General features: G+C 36.4%; 1 protein-coding gene across 2 annotated transcripts in view; it reads left to right on the top strand.

Annotated features, from left to right (window-relative positions):
- The window catches only part of TAX1BP1 (Tax1 binding protein 1), a 56,207-nt gene that overhangs the window by 23,101 nt on the left and 12,187 nt on the right, over positions 1 to 20,919 (top strand). Inside the window, exons 6-12 of one of the 2 annotated variants that reach the window (XM_072412481.1) lie at positions 11,424 to 11,572; positions 13,060 to 13,150; positions 16,404 to 16,589; positions 17,347 to 17,601; positions 17,841 to 17,990; positions 18,262 to 18,346; positions 19,754 to 19,872. In XM_072412481.1, the coding sequence (XP_072268582.1) occupies positions 11,424 to 11,572; positions 13,060 to 13,150; positions 16,404 to 16,589; positions 17,347 to 17,601; positions 17,841 to 17,990; positions 18,262 to 18,346; positions 19,754 to 19,872 (1,035 nt within the window). Of the gene's footprint in view, positions 1 to 11,423; positions 11,573 to 13,059; positions 13,151 to 16,403; positions 16,590 to 17,346; positions 17,602 to 17,840; positions 17,991 to 18,258; positions 18,347 to 19,753; positions 19,873 to 20,919 lie in introns of both variants that reach the window. The other variant, XM_072412480.1, reaches the window with a different exon arrangement.

Genomic DNA, 20,919 nt, shown 5'->3' with positions numbered 1-20,919 from the left:
GGGGGATAGTACCCCTATAGTAAGCAACAGCTATAATTATTATTTATGTCTTGGACATGTAACATATGCAGCAGTAATATAGTAAAAGCAGTGAGTAGGAGCCTAATCTCTTTGGCTATAGTCCGGTTTAAGTGTTAGGGGTAAGGGGGCTAAAGTATGGGACCGTACAAGTTCATGTAACATTGTGTGTTCATGTAATCATGTGTTTATTCATGAAACGTTGGCCTAATTTCGATTTGATGCCTATTGATAGTGTATCATGAATCTAAATTATTTCAAGTGCTTACTCACAGGGTGTGCTGTTTTCCTTTGAAGCCCAGCCTCACGTTCAATGAGATGATGACAAGCAATATAGTATAAGGTGCATGAGATGTGTGTTTACAGAGTACAGGTTAATTCTATTAACCTCCTGCCACTTTGGCTTTTATGTTGTAAAAAGATTAGAAAGCTTCAGGATTTTGGTACCAGGCTTGGAACACAACCATTTCCAGATGTTTTCCCCTGAGGGAAAGCCAGCCAGTCTAAATGCTTTCATGCAGTGACCTACAATGTGTTCTTACTGGATTGTTAAATATACAGTGACAGAGCAAATACAAATATGTATGTAAAAAATTAAGGCTAAGCTGATTTTAAACACATCATCGCTAGTTCCCCTTGATTTTTATGAGGACATTGGTATTTTGTCCCTGGAAATGTGCCTACATTTAAACACTGAACATGTCCTGCCAAGGCTACGTACGCACGTCAGATGATTCTCGTTCGATAATCGCCTCAGGGCTGATATCGGACGAGAATAAGCTGGCTGGTTAGGATTTATACTAGGTTTATTTTACTGTCTTCCTTCCTTCCTGGGACAGAAAGTAAGATAAAAATCTATCTCCAGTGGAATCACTGACCACAATAAAAAACATGACTAATTTTTTTACTCTTGCCAAGCTTATTTAAAAAAAAAAAATTAAAAAAGGTACTCCCTTTGCATGCTGGAGAACAACAACTCATTTTGTCTTGTACCGGACCTAAATACCTAGCAAGGTGCTGACCTACAACAAGCATGCATACAGCAGGTACAGAGCATTATATTTGACAACATATACATATATATATATATATATATATATATATATATATATATATATATGTAAAGATGAAGCATGTAGGGCACAATTAGCCATAGCAGTAGTGGAGGGTAAATTGCCTGTTCAGAAGTCATTTTAAAGTATATGGCTTTGATAGGGAAGGTTGGGGGCAGCTGTGACTCTATTAAAGACACGTAAAGTGGTTGTTTAAAACTAACCATCAGTATTACTTTAGGTTTGCACTCTGAGTTTGCTGTTCATTGTAGGCTTCTCATAGTGTACATTAGAAGCTGTAGCAAGTTAGACAGGGCTGGTTTCCTGGCTGGAGGATGTTCAGCATTATCTAACCCAAGGGTGGTCCACCCTAGACCCCAAAAACCACATACAGGCCAGGGTTTTCATAATAAATTTAATATAGTTATTTCTATGAACTCTGAGTAAAACATTTTACTGGTGCCAGAGAAATAAGTAAAATTATGTGCAGATCTTGGTCCTAATGGCCTGGAATTGGGCACCCCAGATGGTTAAAGCTACAGCATATCTAAAAATGAAATTATAATGTAAAGTTAAGAATTTTTTTTAATTTGTTTTAAATAATTTTTAATAATATTTTTTCAGTTTAACTTTGAGTATTTTAGAAGTCAAGCTGAGGGATTTGTTTTTAAGCATTAACTAAAGTCACCCAGCCAACAGGAATTAACACATCAGTATTGTAACCCTGACTGACATGCCTGGAGTTGTACAACGCCAAATAATAAAAATATGAATGCGGTGCTGGAACTAGTCACAGCTGACACATACAGTATTTCTAAATTAAACACAAACGTATAAAATGAAATCCTGGTTTCTAAAATGAGTGTGGTTCAATGGCAGATCATAAATTAAAGTGGAGGTGACCTGCAAAATTGTATAAAAAAAATAAATAAAACAATAAATAGTATGTGTGATAGTAAGGCAAAGCGAGGCATTTCTCTTGTTAAAAACGGACAAACATAGCTAGTAAAATAACATATGGGATAATGTAAACCATACTATAAAACATAAGTATGTTTGAGGTCAACATGGATTTCAGCAAAGTACTTCGAAGTACTTGTGGTAGGCCATGGTCCCTCTATGTGACTTTTGGGAACTTTGATAATGTTCTATAAAAACAGCATTATTCTAAAATAAATCACATAAATTCCTTACTTTTTTAAAGCCTAGCAGAACTTTGAGGAAACTTCCCTCCCAAAATATGGCCAGTTAAAGTGAAGGATTAGACATCCTTAGGGGGTTCAAATTATTGGTGAAAATGGCACAACCATTAGGCATTCATTGTTATATATTATAGTATTATCTATTTTCTCAAACTTTTTAACATGAGAGAAGCCTTGAAATAACATTCAGGTCTTCATGGAACCTGTAATTACTATATCCACGGCTCTCAGTAAATTAGTGTGGTGGTCAGTGGAAAGAATGGCTCTTACCTTACTGGCTATGGAGAAGAATGTTTTTCTTACACATAGCCTAGCAACCTCTGGAGGAACCCTAGTTGAGAAACACTAACCTATGGTGGCAATCTCCAACCTTTAGGACCTCATGGACCACTGAATTCATAATTTTAAATCCCGCAAACCAATAATATGAATTTTTAAAAAAAAGATAAATACATGTGTAAAATAATGATCTTCCTAATGGTGCCTGACAAGTACTGTGGAGGCTCTGATTTATTAATCAGCTCACGGTTAAGTGAAGTATTACTATTGTTACTATTATCATTAGCTGCACTATCTTTGGTATTACTAAAGAAATGCAAAATATTTGTTTACTTTTTCTCACTCATTATGAATTTATTTCATTTGAATATAAGACCAAACAAGAAATTATAGTTATCAAAGTCAAACTATTTGATGCCAATAAATATAACAGTTGAAGAAAATACACCGTAAGGTCATACATACCTAAAGGAGCATCTGAGAAATAAACAAATAAAATAAAACAATAGGATGAGAATCGGTATTGGCGGAGCGGGGTGACTGTTGTAATGGTGGAAACAATACTAAAGCGTACGGCTCGTCAACGGTTGCATCATACAACTTAAGATTATAAGACTACACTGACGTCCTCCTTTTTTTGTCTCTAGTAAAAAAAAAAAAATCCACATAATGTCCAAATATTCTGTGGACCACCAAAATTTTCTTGCGGACCACCAGTCGGGGACCACTGAGCGATAGTATCAGTAGTAACACACACCTATATACAGTACCTCTGTACATGCATGCACACATGCATTTTAATTTGCAGATTGATCTTTTGAGGTTAAAAAGTATTATAGTAACAGTAGAACTGTGTAAGCTGCCATCATGGACTTATTTGCTTTTTTAATGTGTACAGTGCTAGAAAGACCTGCAGAAACAGTATTTATACTGTGAGATAGTGAATAGGTTTCTTCATCCTCAATCCTCAATTGCATATTGATTGATGTACAATTCCATGATGACGACATTATAACTAGAGAAAGTATACATCTGAAAATAATTTTATTATTCTGCTATCTGTTCTTACAAGTGTTTGTAGGGCAATACATCCTGATTGATATATAAAATGTCTGATTTCACCGAGAACCTCAGACCATTGGTATAAGGTCTCTTCATGTGCTTCAGGTGTCCAATTATGCAGTCTGAAAACAAAAAAATTGGTTCCTTTTCTTTTCTTCAAAGAAGATGACCAGGGTTTTTTTTGCCTTCCTCTGGACCAACTATGTCCATTGGGTTTTTATCTGGGATCTGTTTATTTCCCTAGTGGTTGAACTTTATGGTCTTTTTTTCAACCTAACTGACTATGTCACTATGACTCACAAAACCAGCTTTAATGGTTTATTCCTTGCAGACACCCCTTGCTGTAAAGGTTGGCCTTTTATTTTATTTAATCAACAATAGGTACGTTTTATTAGGTTTTTCTTCCTTTTTAATAAAAAAATTAAATTAGCAAGCAATATTTAGCAGTGGTGTCCCACCCCATAAACCTTATGATTATGTGACTGTAATGTATCTTGATAATACTGAATAAGTGGAGCTTTTTAGCTGAAGTCAACAATATCTTCTGGAGGGAGATGTGTTCAACAGATCTGGTTGGACCTGAGGGCTAAACATCAATAATAGGTTTACCTAAAAGTGGAAAATTGGGAAAGGAAAACTCTTCCTCTTGCCGGGCTGCTCTTGACTTTCTTTTAAAAACACTGAAATTAACTTCTTTTAAAAGTTATTGGCTTGAAACAAGTATGCAGCAAGTGAAGTTAAAAGTCTTGATTTGTATACTAGTTCTGGGTCACCAAAGCTGCATAAGGGGAAAGTTCAGGAAAGGCATTTCGTAGTTTTTTTTCAGAGACGTCCACATCCGCAAAGCAAAGCTCAAGCAATGGTAATTTTTTTGTATTTTAAAGGAAAAGGTAGCAGGCTGCATGTTTCAGAAGGAGAGGTCAGCAATGGCAACCTATATGCTATAAAGAAAGAGGTGCACAATGGCCACTGATTTGTTTCACCTGGAATAAGTTTTCTTTCACGGGCCTATTAGCTAAACAGAGAGATGACAGTGCACGTGTACCAAGATTCTAATATTGGAGTATTGTTGGCAGTGCATGAATCCTGCATTTTTTGCTCCAAATAGTCCATACATTTCTTAGATATAAAGAATCTAAAACTAGGCATAAATTACACATTTATGAGTGTATAAATAATTATTGTTTATGTGGAAAGCATGCACTTACATTATGGCGGCAGTAAAGTTAGTATCACAATATTGCCATGACCCAAGTGCTCATAACAGTAGCTGAGTAGTAAACTTAATGGCATAACAATGCTACTGTTAATGATTCATACATACTTTCTACAGGATATGGACCTGTTAGGTATAATCTGCAGTGCCATGAAGCCAATATTGCTGTGAGGAAGCAATTTAGCACACACTAAACTGCTGTTTTCACAGGAAATCTCCCTGGCTAATCCATATTTCTATGAATCCATCATTGCTATTGGCTGAAGCAGGCTCCTTCCTCACCTCACCTGGGTTTGGCAGCATGACACACACTTGTAATTTTAGCTATGTTTTACGACAGGTTAGCGTGCCATAAACAAGGTATTCTGTCAGTGGTTAACTCTCTTAAATTTAATTGATAACAAGACTGACGTCAGAAGTGATAAGACGGGATTCACATAATGGCTTTTTTTTTCCTATTGCACGGTATATAGCTAGCAGCACACAAAAGTAAATTTGCACTGGCAGGATGAGAAGCTCAAATTGCCACAGCCTTTATTGGAGTAAAAGGTGTTTCATAGCCATAAATGGGTGAATCCTGTTAACAATTAAAAAGCTTCTGCTGTAGAGAGAAATGTAGCCCTCAGTGTGTATCCAACACAGCCATATAATCTAGACCTCCGATTTCTTCAGAAGCGACACCTTGTTTATGTCCCTTATATCTTTTACTCTTAGATCTCGTCTTAAAAAATATCCTACAGATGCCTGGAAATCGCTGTCCGCATAGCAGTTCCTTTTTTCTTCCAAATATTTAAATTTTTGTATGTGTTTCACATACACATTTTATTTTTCATGGCACTCTTTTTCTTTATATAGATTTCTGTTCATTCCAGTCTTTACTGAATGAATTGTGTGTATGAAATCCTCATAGTGTTAGTTAGATCCTTGGATTTACAGTAAGCCTTGCTTGGAAGTAGAGATCATATTTTATTGGTAGGGGGAGGGGTGAACACTAGTTTTGTAATGTCATATTGCCCTCTAGTGGCGTAATGTTTTGAGGCGCGGTATATGAGTAGTTTACATAATAGGTTTATTTGCAACATAGCCGTGTGTGTGTGTGTGTGTGTGTGTGTTATTGCTTTTCTTTACTTTATTTCATATTATATTTAAAACAAATGTAAGGAATAGGACATTTTAGGTACGAGACATATTGGCATTTTACTAGCAAAAGATCATCTAATTTGTTCCTTATACGCATACGAAGTAAAACATATACTTGATCTAGGTGTTTCATCCTACCAGTGTTAATAAGGTTTTTTCCCCTAAGGCATGTACCGCAGGATTATATTTTTTATTTTACCTGTATGAGTTTATTTTTTGTGGTAGAAATTGATCATTTTTCTGAGATGTTTTAGCAGGAGTGATTATTTTAGTCTGTGACTCAATATTATTTTTTCAGATATTTTGCACAGTAACCATGATCTGTTTGTTGTGCATAAAACCCACAAAAAGTGAAATCTGGACCCTAGAAAATATATTCTCATGCATGACACTGAGAGATTTTACATGCAAAATTACCTTTCCTGCCAGTGTCAGTCCTATAGACTGAAAAAGCCATTTCTTTGTTTTACAAATCATATCATCCATTGTCTGATATAAATGTGGGGCAGAAAAATAATTTAATATCCCCATCGCAGCTAAAGACAGCAAGCAGACTATTTTAGCCTTTGATGCACTATAGAAGGAGGGGATTTGTTTGTTTTTTATTATCTGTGTCCCTGTCTGAGAAATTTCTAATTCTTTCTGTCCCAATGATATAATTAGATTTTCACTAATAAGAGATGGTCACCCATAAAGCATGGACTGATTTATAGGTACAAATACTTGATGATATGGTAGCTTGTATTGTCCTGGAACTTCAGAGAGTTCTACCACAGATAAGGCCATTGCAAGTGTTCCTAGTTTTATTTTTTAAATCAAATGAAAGTCCCGGTTTAGAATGAAGACTTGTTGCTTCTACATTCAGTCCCTGGATGCCTATAAAAGTTCTTTTTCTTAATTACTGTAGCTCTCAGAGCATGATTTTCACAATTAATGAGTAAACACGGCCTCTCATTATATTTTATTGTAACTGAATAGTTTGGGCCAAACTTGGACGCTGTCCAGTGCCATTTTGTAACCCTTAAACACTGCATGTTACACATGCCAAGTGTACAAGCTCCATTCTCTAGGTGTGAAATGAAAGTGCTAGTCTTGGCCATTGGCACTCATTAGAACTGACTACTGCCATTTACCCCGACTTTCTGGGGGAGGTAATCAAATTTCAAGATTTTCTGTAAATAAATCTTTCATTTTAAATAAAACAACTTGCCTTACAAATCTTTCATTTGTATGCTAAATTTGTATGGCTTATTTCATTTTAGGCGTTTACCAGTGACTGTGAACATCAAGAGTTTCTGATCTATATTTTTTCATTGGCTTTTTGTCTGCTATGCTGTTATTTTTTCACATTCTTGTCTTTTTTTTTTTTAGCAGACATAAGCTTGGTGTCAGGGATGTCTTTAGCTTTTTTCTTCTTCCTTCCATAAATATAGATGTTTGGGTAATGTCAGCTTAAATATTTGTGGTCATTTCTTTTCTGTGTCCTAATGATTATGGACGACCTAAATACATGCATTGTTCACATCTTCCATTCTGTCTTAGGTGGCAGGATTGATTCATACTCAAAATATTGTTCCTAAACAAACTTTCTTGTATATTTATGTATGAAGTGTAATGTCATTTGCACTGCATTAGATTTTTAGGTACTATAGTTTATATCTCAATCATACATAAATGCAAAGGGATGAGGTACCAAAGGATGTTTACTTAGCAAAATGAATAGATTTTTTTTTTAAAACAAAATTTTTATTAAAGGATAAACAAGAGTTACAAAAGAATACAACATACAGGGTATACAAAGTAATCAACAATATAATTTTATACAAGAAAAAAAAAAAACAATTGAGTATTAAAATCTACCGTACCATATGCTGTTACTAAGATATGGAACTCACAAACACTGTGTACCTCTTCTTGCTTTATTTTGTTGGGGGACAATGAAAAGGGGAACATAGAAAGGTAGGTAGGAGAGGGGGGGGTTGAGATAATCTTACTGTAACAGTAAGTTAAAAGGACAGTAGTTAGGGAAATGGATATGATTGTCTCAGAGATAGTCAAGATTATCTGATTTCAAAGGGAAGAAAAAATAGTGAAGGTAATGACCTTTAAGGTAACCTGGGAAATGGTAATATCGGGGAATATATGCCAACATTAAGAGCTACCCTGGGCCTGTACATCGTACCAAGTTGTATGACGGTAAATATTTTCTTTTTAAGGTGAATATTAGTTTCTAGGATTAATGTGTATTTATTAAGGTTAATGTATATAAGAACAATCAAGCATCAAAAAAAGTCTTGTTTTTTATTGCACAAGATTGGTTGTATAAACCAACTTTACCTTTTTTGCTAATCTCCATAAACATTTATATAAATATATATTTATATTTATATTAACATTTTACTTTTAAGTTACATATCCAGTATTCTCCCCAGAAAATTTTTAAAGCTGGGTGTTGGCGAATGGCAGGCCTTGTATTGTGACCCAACTTTTCAGTAAGCAGCCAAAAACGGCCGGGTGGTTGCTGAAAAGTGTGGATGGTGCATCTGGCTAAAAGGGGCTTGAAGAACACTGCTATCCCTACTCAATAAGTAAATAATTATCATTCTAATATGGGGAGTATATCCACATTCTGTTCTGTATATATTTTAATATAGGCAGCTAATTCCAAGCCCTTTTGGGGACATGTTTTGGAAAGTTGAAGCTTATGTAAACCCCTAAAAAACATTACATACATTAGGCCTGATTTATTAAAGCTTTACAAGACTGGAGAGGATACGCTTTCATCAGTGAAGCTGGGTGATCCAGCAAACCTGGAATGGTTTTCTTAAAAGTTATTTGCAATTTGCTAGCAAATGTTTTGAATCCTAGACCAGATCCATTCCAGGTTTGTTGGATCACCCAGCTTCACTGATGAAAGTGTATCCTCTCCAGCCTTGTAAAGCTTTAATAAATCAGGCCCATTATAACTTAGCAGCCCTTAGATATGGTAGCTTCCTTAGTTTATGATTTTTCCCATTTCCCATACTTTTAATTCCATAATAACCACTGGCAACCAGAGGTTAGTATAAATGATCTACTTGCTACAGATGACTGCACCTCATCGCTGATAATATAGTCAGTTACGTGTTGTGTCTTTTCATTGCAATAAAATATATTTAGAAAGCCTTTTTGGCTTTCTCTAAATTCTATGGTGTTTTTTTCTGCAGAGCTCTGCATGTAAACTAAAGGTAATGTATTAAGACTTGAAAAAAAACCTGTGATCATTGCACAAAGTTGTAAGAATCTGCCCTTATTTTGCAGAGGTCAATGACAACATACAATAATGTCAGTATAATTGTGGGAACTGGATTCAGCAGGTTTTTATATGGTTTTAGTAAACAATCAAAAATATGCACTTGAATTCCACGTACATTACCTTCTTACATTTCTTTCCTACATGTGTGTTGGTGAGGAATTCACAGTGCTAGCTGGCTCGTATCTCTGTATAAAAGTGAAAACTGGTAATTAGGATAAAACTGAATTTAAATTTTCATTTGAAAAGGCTTTTGGAACCATTTTTATTGTTGTCAGTGGAAACAAGCTGAAATGTATTTTTCTTATGTGCACATTTTTTAATTGTTGTAATACTATATACCTGAAAATAATTTTTTTGTGCTTGGAGCGCAACTGGGGTGTATGTTGTATTGTTTTGGAAAATTATCCATAAAGTTTTTTAATGTTAGATGTAAATAAAACATGTTACTTCTCTGATGTATAAATTATTGTGTGCCTTGGAGTCCCAGTGATGCTGTAGTTGTGATTGGCATTACTCTTTGTTGTCTTGGTTAACCTTTTTATATGGGAAACAGAAATTGTCCTGCTGGATTGTGCCATAGAATGAGCACTGACATATCTACCTCTGGCTGTTTGACAGCTTTCTAGTTATCGTTTATATTTTTGCTGTTTTCTCCCCTATAGTGATATGAATGCAAACATCTGCTCTTTTGTCTGACAGCTGTATCTGCTCTTTATTTTTATTAAGTAAATCCAAGTGGTATTCTGTCTAGCCATGGACTAGAATGTAGGCTTTACATTATGTTTTTTATAACTATAAAATGGACAAAAATGAATTGTTGTCTGGGTAATTGATCAGCTAAGCTAGTCTTTTCTATTCAGAGTATCAGTAGCGTTGTACTGTAAACATACTGATGTGGTATGTTGGTTCATCAAATAATTTGAAAATTGATCAGTAAACTCCAGGTTTCTTGGGATGCTGGTTTTTGATTGTTCGGTCCAAAGCGAGAGAAAAAACGTATATATGTTATTATTAAGATCCTTTACAGACATGCAGGTTTGCATCCTTATCCAATGGATACTTAAGCAGGTGACTATCGGACATAAAACATGGAAACAACCTGTACTCACTGATGGAAACCAAGGCCCCCAACTCCAGCCACATACAGGCCATATTTTGGTACAACTAAAGTAATTTTCTGACTCCTTGCAGACCATTCTTTACCTCATTTACTACTGTATATTACAGAAATACTAAAATTGTATGTGGATTCTGGCCCTCAAGGTCTAGAGATGTGGGGCCCTTGTTTTAGAGCTTTCCAACAGTAAATAAGTTTATAGGTTATTTCCAAGTTTCATGTCTAATAGTCACCTGTTTAAGTAACCTTTGGATGTGGATTGTGCAGGTGCCATAAAAGTAATTTAAACTGGCGTCTGAAAAGTGGGCTATAAAAGGTCAACACCAGGCAAACAACCCATTTAAAGACACACATATTAACTCTCTTATCTTCCAAAAGATTTGTAATTCTATCCAGCCACTTTGTGATTCTTACAAAGCCAAGAAGGATATACCACTTTCTCTTTTAGGGTTAGGAATTAAAGTGGTGTCACTTCCTTTACTGCAGCTTGTGATTGGACCGTAAAGGAGCAGCAACAAAGAGCAAGTCATTAGCTCTGTTCTGTTTGCTTTGCTTCTGTCAGTGTTCAAACTGATATCATCAATAAGGTCCCCTATTTGTAAACCTAATGATTTCTGTTAGCCTAAATTCCTTGTATTTACATTTTTACAGTTCACTTCTAAAATATACATTGCTATAACATAAGTTTCTGTCCCAAAACCTTGTTAAGCCTTCCAAATAAAATTAGGTTTGCAGAACACTAATGATATTTCAGCCATGGATTACATTTTTCAGGTCTATTAGTCATAAGCAGATCTTCTGCCAGTTTTCTTTTGAACAACTAATAAATGATCAGTAATCGATAAGGATCTAAATGTAATTCTCGGACAATTGGTTGTCACTTAAGATTCGGTTGTTTTCCTAGATCCGAAATTGTATTGGAAATGAAAATGTACAATGTGTGCTAGCCCCTAGATGTCTCTTGTGTTTTTTTTTTTTTTTTAAATGTTAATACCTTCACAAAGTTGCATTGACTTGATTTTGTATTTTTTTTTTAAACCAGGGAATGCTTCAGGCCTCTGAAATTCTTAAAGCAGAAAGTGAAGAAGTTAAGAAAGCATGCCGAGAAATGTCCTCAAAGATTCTGCAGCTGGAAGAAGACCTCATATCTGTAAATCAGAAAGCCATTGAGAAGGAAACTGAAATCGACAGGTACTGCTGACTGTGGGGTGCAGTATAAAGGTTCCCCTGTGTTAATAAACCATATACACTGGATGCAGAAAGCGTGCTCACTTTTACCTCAGAGTTCTTTGTTTAGTTAATCTTGATGGCAAGCTACCCATTTGTTAACATTACCGATACTGTGACTACTACTGTGTACTGCTTAGTGAATGCAGTATATGAATGCAGTATGCAAATATAAATAAATGAATAAAACAATGTCTGTATGGATACCATTGCTAAGTAGCCAGTTGTGTTCTGTAAAGAAGGAAGGAGAACTTGAGGTATCAGCTATACAGTATTCTAACAAAAGTGGTGTTTGTTATCCTATGTGGCGGGTTACTAACAACCAGTGACATTGGGGAACATCTGTACACACTTACCAGATTCTTGTTTGAGATGATCAGGAACTATTGTTTCCAATAAAAAAAATTGCAAAACCAGAGTTTGAAGGAAGACAACAGACAATGACAAGGTATAAATCGAAAAGGAAAAGTATGCAACAGACAGTGGATTATGCAGTGTGAGGCCATGTGGAGAGTAGAATAGGGCAGTATGGTTTATATAATATAGTGGTCTGACTGCAACTGTGTTCAATATAGATTATGCATGCCAGTGTATAGGATGTACAATACAGTATGGAGTTTGGAGTGCTATGTATTATATATTGTGGAGCGCAATATACTAAATAGAGCACGGTGCAATAAAGAACATGCATTCTAATGTTTAGTGTAGAAACATGAAGACTGTAAAACACAGTAAAAAAAATGTAAAAGTAAAAAACAGTAAAAAAATGCAGAGATAACTTTACAAAGTTGAATAGTGTGCAGTATAGAATTTACAGCCTAATGTATTGAATGAAACTGGAATGCACAGTAAAGAGTGTGGAATGCTATGGCATATTCCACAAACTGTGTGCAAAGTGAAAGGATGCTGTGTACAATACTGTAGATGAACAGTGTAAAGTGAATCATTTAATATTATTAACCAGTATTTATATAGCACTGACATTTTACGCAGCTCTTTACAAAGTCCACTAGCTAGTCATGCTAGTCATGTCACTAGCTGTCCCTCAAATGGGCTCACAGTCTAATGTCCCTACCATAGTCATATGTCATTAACACAGTCCAAGGCCAATTTTTGAGGGAAAGTGGATTAACCCAGCTGCATGTTGCATAATGTATATATCATAAAAATAAAATGGTCTTTACAAAATATTCACTTCCATAATACTAATGGTGACATAAAAGATTTGTGCAATGATATACATATCATACAGGAGTCAAGTGGTAATGTAAATATATTTGCCTTTTTTTCCTAGTGTATTGAGCAGGAAATATTGCTTCAGCTTTAACATTCTCATCTTATTTATACAAAGGCAGCATGTTTACTTTACGTCTTACTTGTCATTAGAGTATGAATCAACATTCGCCTGTTCTGAATAAAGTATTTCTATTAATACATGTTATTATTTTTAGCCTGAAAGATAAACTGAAGAAAGTGAATCTAGAAAATGAGCAATTGGAGTTTCAAGTAAAGAATGAGAAGGATGAAAAGGAATTGTACAAGGTAAAACATATGTGATGTCTGTCATTTGCTCTGTGATGATGGGCTACTGTGGTTGACATCTGCAGGACATATTCACGTACATCTGACATGTATATTGGAAGGCATGATGTAACTTGTGAGTTTCTGGAGTTCTAAGAATGTCTTCTGGGAATACTATCTTAAGAATGCCAGCCAAATGATCAGGTTCAGTGTACAGCAACTGCACCCATCAAGACAATAACACTATTTTAAACACCACCTGCAGCTTAGCTAAACATCTCATCCATGTTGTTTAGTTTTCCTAGATCTAAGTCAACCATTTACAATATATATGGATTAATAATTTACATCATGTTTGCATTACTATTATGTATTGCTCATTGCAGTATATTGATCTATGGTTCATACTTCCTCAACTAGTGTGTCTGCAGATCAATCTAACTTGAGTGTAGCTCAGGGGTCAGCAAACTCTGGCCTTAGGCCGGATCTGCCAGGGGGCGTTAGGAACTACCGGAGCCGGACCCCCGTTGCCGCCTCCTTGCTGTTGCTCCCCTATTTACTGTGGCCAACGTTAAAACTTCCGCCACCGCGCTAAATAGGGAACGCTCCCTGAATGGAAATCCCTCTCCTCCGCAATGCATACGGAGGAGAGGGATTTCACTTCAGGGGGCATTCCCTGGTGGTGGGCAGAGCCATTAGGGCAGGACTCAGAGTCAGGCCTAGTGTGCTCCCGCCCACCCTTGAAATGGCCTAGTGGCCATAAAAGTTTGCCGACCCCTGGTGTAGCTGAAAGGCAGGAAACTGTTACATGAAAATTTACTGAAATTTTGAAATACCACTTTCTACCTCTATTACATAGAAAAAAGTGCTGTATAGTTCAAAGAAGATAGTCAGGAAAGTTACAAGGACTCTGGAATATCAAGAAGTTACAAGGACTCTTGAATTCTGGCTTAATCAGCTGGAATTGTTTGGTTCTTGTACTTGGCCTTTTTAATTATTAATTGCCGAACTATACTTAAAGGTTTTCTATAAATGCATTATAAATACTTTTCTTGTTGTTTCTACCCTGTGCATTTTATTCATCACTATTTTAAAGAATCTGTGCTTTAAAAGAGACCCTGTCTCCCAGTGATTCATTAATTTAAACAAACTCTTCCCATAGATGTGCAAATATTTGCATTCTTATGTATTTTTTGCATGTTTTTTAACTCTAAAAGCCTTTTTTGTGTAAACTTCTAAAGCCCTAAGACTATTGCTGGGTTTCAAGGTGGTTGTGCTGACAGCAGCCACAGCAGACTCAAATCTGTCAAGGGACACCCTATAGTATTCCTCTTCGCTCATTCCAAGGCAGCTGCATAGAAGGTTGTGTAGAGACGTTACGGGAGGGTTGAAGATACTGGACCAGCACAGGTAATTAGACATTGCTATGGGAGGAGAGGGCTATGGTGCTCGAAAAGAGAGGTTGCTGTGACAGGGAATTGGCTTTTATGGAGTAGTCAAATTTTCCAATGAGTTCAAAATTGCATTGTGAAAAGAAAAACTGTTATTTAAAATTCTTAATTATCTGTGGTTGAATTTTTAAATGAGGACACTTCCCTAATTAATTTACTAGTTTTTATTGCCTTTTGGCCAATTTGAAAATGATACATTTTCACACTGCATCATATTTAAGCAAGCATGTTTTTTAAATGCAAAATGTTTTCTCCAGTGGAGACCGAAAAATCAATAGGTCATGAACTAAAATTAAGGGCTGAAGAGAATAAACTAACAATTAAAACTGAGCTCTTCACACTAGTGAGCAGAACATGTGGGATAAGTTACCCTTGGAGACAATATGCTTTGGATCATACTGTGACTTCAACAACGGCTTTGTTTCTTTACTTAGAGCACATTGTACGCTTGAGCTACGAGCTGGATAACATTTGGCCTGTGGGAAAGGAAGAATGTCATTTAATTTGTCACAGATTACATAACAAAAATATTAGGTTTGTTTCCATGGTTTAAAAGAATTATTAATGAAAAAGACTATGGAGGCTGTCATTGCTGCCTTGTTACTTGAATTACTAGTTGTCTTGTTGTCTTTTACATCAGTAATTGCCAAATCATAGACCTAGAACAAACATGCAGCCAGTGAAGTCTGAATTCCTGAACTGCATACTTGTTTGGGATCAGTGATTCAGTACTGCAAGGCAACTTGCAAATTTTTATCAGGTTTTTTTTTAAGGTGTATGTTTTGTATGTGCCAAACTTTATAAAGGCTTAAAGATGTGAGCAACATGCTAAAAATACAATTCCAGGATTAACTTGTAATTCAGATTCAGCGGTTTGCTTGCAGAATATAACTGTATTCCAGGAGCTCTTTGAAAATTGCCACAGTGATGGGGACAAATTTTTATAAGAAAATGATAAACATCATAAAGTATCATTTGCATCAATTCTGGCTAATAAAAGCACATTTTATTAGAGCAGAAAAAGGTTATAACTTTTTTTATTGCTCCCTAAGCTTTCCTGTCCCAGGGACTTTGTTACAACAGTTTTGAGTTTGACAACCCATCTCAACCATTGATCCATCACTTCACCTGTGCTCCATTATTAAAAAAAAAAAGTTAGGAAGGGGTTTTGATATGTGGTTAACTAGCATTTGTCAACTGCTGTAGTAAATTTTCCATTCTCAGGTCGTCTCTTTGAACAACTGCTGTGCATCAACTGCCAGTCACCTGCAGTGGACAAAGTTTGTGTGGTTGTAGATAGATTATCACATGCAGTTTAAAAGAATTATCCATACCACTTACTAAACCATCTTTGTGAACAAGTGCTTCCTGACCCCTTGTCACTAACCTAAGCTTTTAAGTGAATTCACAAAAAGCAATACAAAAGATGGCAGAGTTTCCAAACATTCAACAATAGTTGGAGCAGTCTGTATAGTACTGTGCAGATGAAGAAAGAAACAAATTTTGAATAACAGGCTGAGTGTAATCTGATTATGGCACACTAGAATAACCACCTATACCCTTAGAGTAACAAGCTACATGTAGTTACCATCTGGAACATCAGAGTACCAGGCTACATACCTAGAATAGCTGACTACATGTAATCTTACCTACCCACAGTGCCCTGTGCTTCTAATTTTTCTTAATTTGTTATGTGTCACATTATGGTAATGCCAGTGGTCAGTTGAACAAAATGTGAGCCCTGCATTTCAAACATGGGAAAACTGCAAAAAAAAGAAAATTAAATCATGAGTGAAACACATTTTAAAAATTTTTTTTTTCAGGTTCATCTGAAAAATACTGAAATAGAAAACACCAAATTGCTTACTGAGGTGCAAACACTGAAAAATTTAGATGTTAATAAGGAGAATTTAATTACACACTACAAGGATGAGCTTGCTAAAATAAAGCTGTGTTTGGATGATAAGGAAAGGATGTGCAAGGACCTACTTCAAAACCGTGCAGAGAAGGTAGGAACAGCTTATTAGACATCCAAAACATGTTTAAAAATCTGTTTGTAAACTGAATTTTTTTGTGTAAGTCTGTTACTGTCTGTCTGTTATATTGCTTCTGAGGAAATAGTTGGATAGTCCGCCTAAAGTAATAGAATACTGAAATGTATTTTTTTTATACTTCTTTTTGCACTCAAGTCTCTTAATTTCTCAGAGATCTGGTTGCCCCAAGACACACAGACACTCTTCTTTAGCTTTTCTAATGCTGGACCTATTGTTTTATTATTTGGACACTTGAAAGCCTATTATTTTTACACTTTTACATATTTATTTTTTTAATGGACCTGACATGCCCAAAAGGTAACAACATGTGTTATGTGGTTGTGTTGGAAGTACCTGTCTTTTTATTAGCCCCTGTAGACTTTCCTTTAGGCCCAGGCTGTAAATCGAGTTTGATGGTTGCATTGTAAGGCTATTCCCTTCTCTGGTGCTAAGCTACCCTCATAAACTGTCAAAAGCCAGAACGTTAGTGAGCGGTAGAGGCTCTGGCATTGGAGGGTCAAATTAGAAAGAGGTGGTGAGGATTCATGCTTTGATGGGAATAAAAGAGTATGTAAATCTCCATTTACAGCATGTTCCTTGGATCCAAGATCTAGCATGTGTAGTAATGCCTTCACGTGTTACTATGGGGCAGGATAACTTTAAAACTTGTATCATCCACTCCACATTTAGTGGATTTCCATAATGGATAACTTCTCCTCTTTATACGTCATAGGAAGACATTGGTTTATTAAGACAGCAGCTTCGTAAAATTCAAGATGAACATCAATCCAGTAGACAAGAGGTTTCCTTTATGTCCAGAGAGCTCTGTGATGCTGTAACTGTACGAGATAAAACCATGTCAGACCTACATACATCACGTCTTGAGACAGAGAGCGTGAAGAAGCAGCTTGCTAATGCTTTGGCTGAGCTGAGCTTACGAGACTCCCAGCAGCAAAAGATCTCTGCAGCCCAGGGGAAAAAGGAGCAGGTATATTAATATTTTGGTGTTATTGATGGTATACACCTGGCTTATCTGGCTAGCATTTTTTGGGATGCATGTGGATGTTTTCTTCCTCCCTTGTGGCCCTTGACCAGTTTGTTCCTTCTCATTGAATGGTGTCCCTGTATATTTTGTAAATTACGGCTGTATTATTTTATTTAGATTTCTAGTTGAACCATACGGGAACTGTTTTCACCCTTATCATAATTACTATTTATTTTTATTAGGATACAGAAAGCAGCAGAGTGGAGCAAGAGCTTCGAAAAGAAGTTGAAGACCTGAAATTAAGGCTACAAATGGCAGCTGATCACTATAAAGATAAATATAAGGAATGCCAGAAACTCCAGAAACAAGTTGTAAAGCTCACAGAGCAGCTTGTAAGTAGTCTGTGTTAGTAAAAGCTTTAAACTCTGTTTAGAATGGTTTGTTCATTTGTGATATAATTGGGTTATTTCTATACAGTCATGTTTTCTTGTTTCTGCTTTGTTCTTTCCTCATAATGTATGCTAGTCAAACACTGGAGTCTTTGCAGGATATGAAATCATTGGCAGTATGTCCACTCTCATGTATATTTTACATCAATATAGGAAATGTCAAAAATGCTTTGAGGATAGCTTAATGTACTTGTTTTCCCTCACTTATCAGAAGAGTGCAGAAGAGAAACAAAAGGGAGCAGATGTGCATGTTTTGCTGGAGGTAGGAAGATCAGAGGCAGCAGTCTTTGCTCCATCAGGTAAAAATGTTTTAATTTTTTAGTAGATTGTTATGAATAGCCATAATAAAGGGATACAAATGTATGGTAACTTTGTAATTTTACCATGTACAGTTAGCAATGTGTGTTAAAAAAAAAAAAAAGAACCCTATTGGTTCTAGATCATGCATGGGCAAACTACGGCCCGCGGGCCATACACGGCCCAATAGGGATGTCTCTCCGGCCCTTTGGGTGTTCCGTGGCTCTAGCACGTCCCCGGATCTGAGCCTACGATGGGAGAGTGGGCAGGTTGTGTGCAGTGACACAGCCCGCCCACGTTTCCATCACAAGCTCAGAGCCTTGCGATGGGAGAGTGGGCGGGCTCAGTCACTGCACACAAGCCGCCCACTCTCCCATCACAGGCTTAGCTCTGCGATGGGAGAGTGGGTGGGGTTATGCCATCATGACGTCACATTTAGGGGCATCATGATGGCATAACCCCGCCCTCTCTACCATCGACCTGGCCCCTCTGGCAAATTTTTTTTCACATTGTGGCCCCTGACTAAAAAAGTTTGCCCACTCCAGTTCTAGATGTTCCAGAAGTAGTTTCTGGTACTTATCTACTAGTATTTCCTAAAGCAATTTTTTTTTCTTTTTAAAGAATGTACTGAAAAACCTAATAATTGCATTTGTATGCACAGTGGTCTCACAAATACCTCTTGATTCTTGCTACTAATGTCCCCTAAAGCTAATTTCTGTGTATGTGTGGCAGTGAGGCAGCACTGCTCTTGAATTCAGTGTAGAGATGCCACATTCATGTATGCCGTGACTTTTTAAATTAGTGTGATGGAATAATATTGCAGGTGCTGTGGTCAACAGTATTGTCACTTCTGAAGTCTGTACCTGAAACACTCCTTCTATAGGCTGTGGTGTCAGGGAGCGGAAAGTGTGAAACGCAAAAGGAGGATTTGGCTCAGTCAAAGAAGACTGACTTGTTGCCGAGCTAAACACCACTTACATTTTACATGCAACATTTGGGATGTATGTAGAACCCAGCAAAGGTCCACAAGAATGATCAATAGACTCTCTGAAAAACTAGTTATTAAACTATGCTTAAGAGCCCAATACTCACCCATGAAATAAAAAGTAAGTTTGTAAGGCCTTAGTGTAATAGAAATGATTACATTCTATATTCTATATATATAGGCTAGCAAATAAGCGCCTTTTACAGAAAAACAAACAAAATGAATATGAAGCTGTTGTCTTTTACTTGCCGTCATTGAGATCATTCACACCAGTCCTTTCCTCAGCTGTACTTATTATCTAATGTCTCTATCCCAGTCTTACAAACACACTCTGTCTTTAGACTGTAAAAGGAAATGGAACACCCAGAGTAATAATCCTAGGAGTCTACACATGTGACAACTCATTTTATTTTTTTTTCTACAGTCAATCCATTTTCCTCTGACTCTGTACCCGAATTTTTGATAAAAGAACAAGTCACAGATATGAGCAAAGAAATTGCAGAGAAAACAGAGAAATATCGGAAATGCAAGCAAATGTTGGCTGTAAGTGATCTATCATATCTCACAATACTACTGAATTAATGTTTTTATATTGTGCATTATCATTTATTGTTAAAAGAACAACTTGAGTTGGCCTACTTACAGGCTTTGCAACAATTACTCCTTATTTACTTGATCGTGTTAGCGTCATGCTAGCATAAAGGACCAATGTGTTCTTTTTTTTTTTTTTTTTCCTTACCTTAGGATAATTGTAATTTCAAACAAAGTACATTTACTCTGTATCCATTACTTCCCTGCTCTAAAGTAACCCACCCTCTTGTTACACTTTTACCAATGAAGCTGAGAGATCCAGCAAACCTGGAATGGATTTGGCCCAGGATTCAAAACATTTGCTCACAAATATAGCAAATGACTTTTAGGAAATCTATTCCAGGTTTTCTGGATCACCCATCTTCACTGATAAAAGTGTTTCCTCTCCAATCTTGGGGAGCTTTAATAAATCAGGCCCACAGAATCATACTTGCTAAGATCTCAGTAGCCTCTATGTCATCTGCTTTGTAAAGGCCTATAGATTTGGCTGCAGGTAAATGGGACAGTATCTTGGTAAGTAAAATTCTTTAGAGAGGGAGGGGGAGGTACTTTTGGTCAGGGGAAAGAGAAAACTGGGAACTCTTTGAAATTACAGTTATTCATTAAAGTACAATGTATTTTCTTTGGGTGGACAGGGTGGCAGGAAAACAAACAAAGTAAGCATCTGGTGGAGTACTATTGTGAATCTGTTGCTTAGCCAAGGTGATTTGTCACCGCTCCTTAGATTGTATAATTACTTTAGTATCATTTTATTTTGGACACACCTTAGAATGCAGTGCTGATTGTGGGTGTACATTATGGTACACAATAATGGTGTAATGTTTTTCATGAAAGTTTGAATGGACAATGGTTTTTCCTTCATTCATTCATAAGACTTTACCTGACTAGTTTGGCACTAGTTTTGGCCTTACATTCATTAATTATCAAGAATCTTGCTGTAGATTAGCAGTTTATTGTAGCCAGACTCGAAGAATTGTACTATACTCCTACATTCCCGAA

Source organism: Pyxicephalus adspersus, chromosome 5 (genome assembly GCF_032062135.1).
Source record: "Pyxicephalus adspersus chromosome 5, UCB_Pads_2.0, whole genome shotgun sequence".
NCBI classification, from domain to species: Eukaryota; Metazoa; Chordata; class Amphibia; order Anura; family Pyxicephalidae; genus Pyxicephalus; species Pyxicephalus adspersus.
Note: the sequence above shows the minus strand (reverse complement) of the source record. Positions and strands in the feature narration are given on the sequence as shown.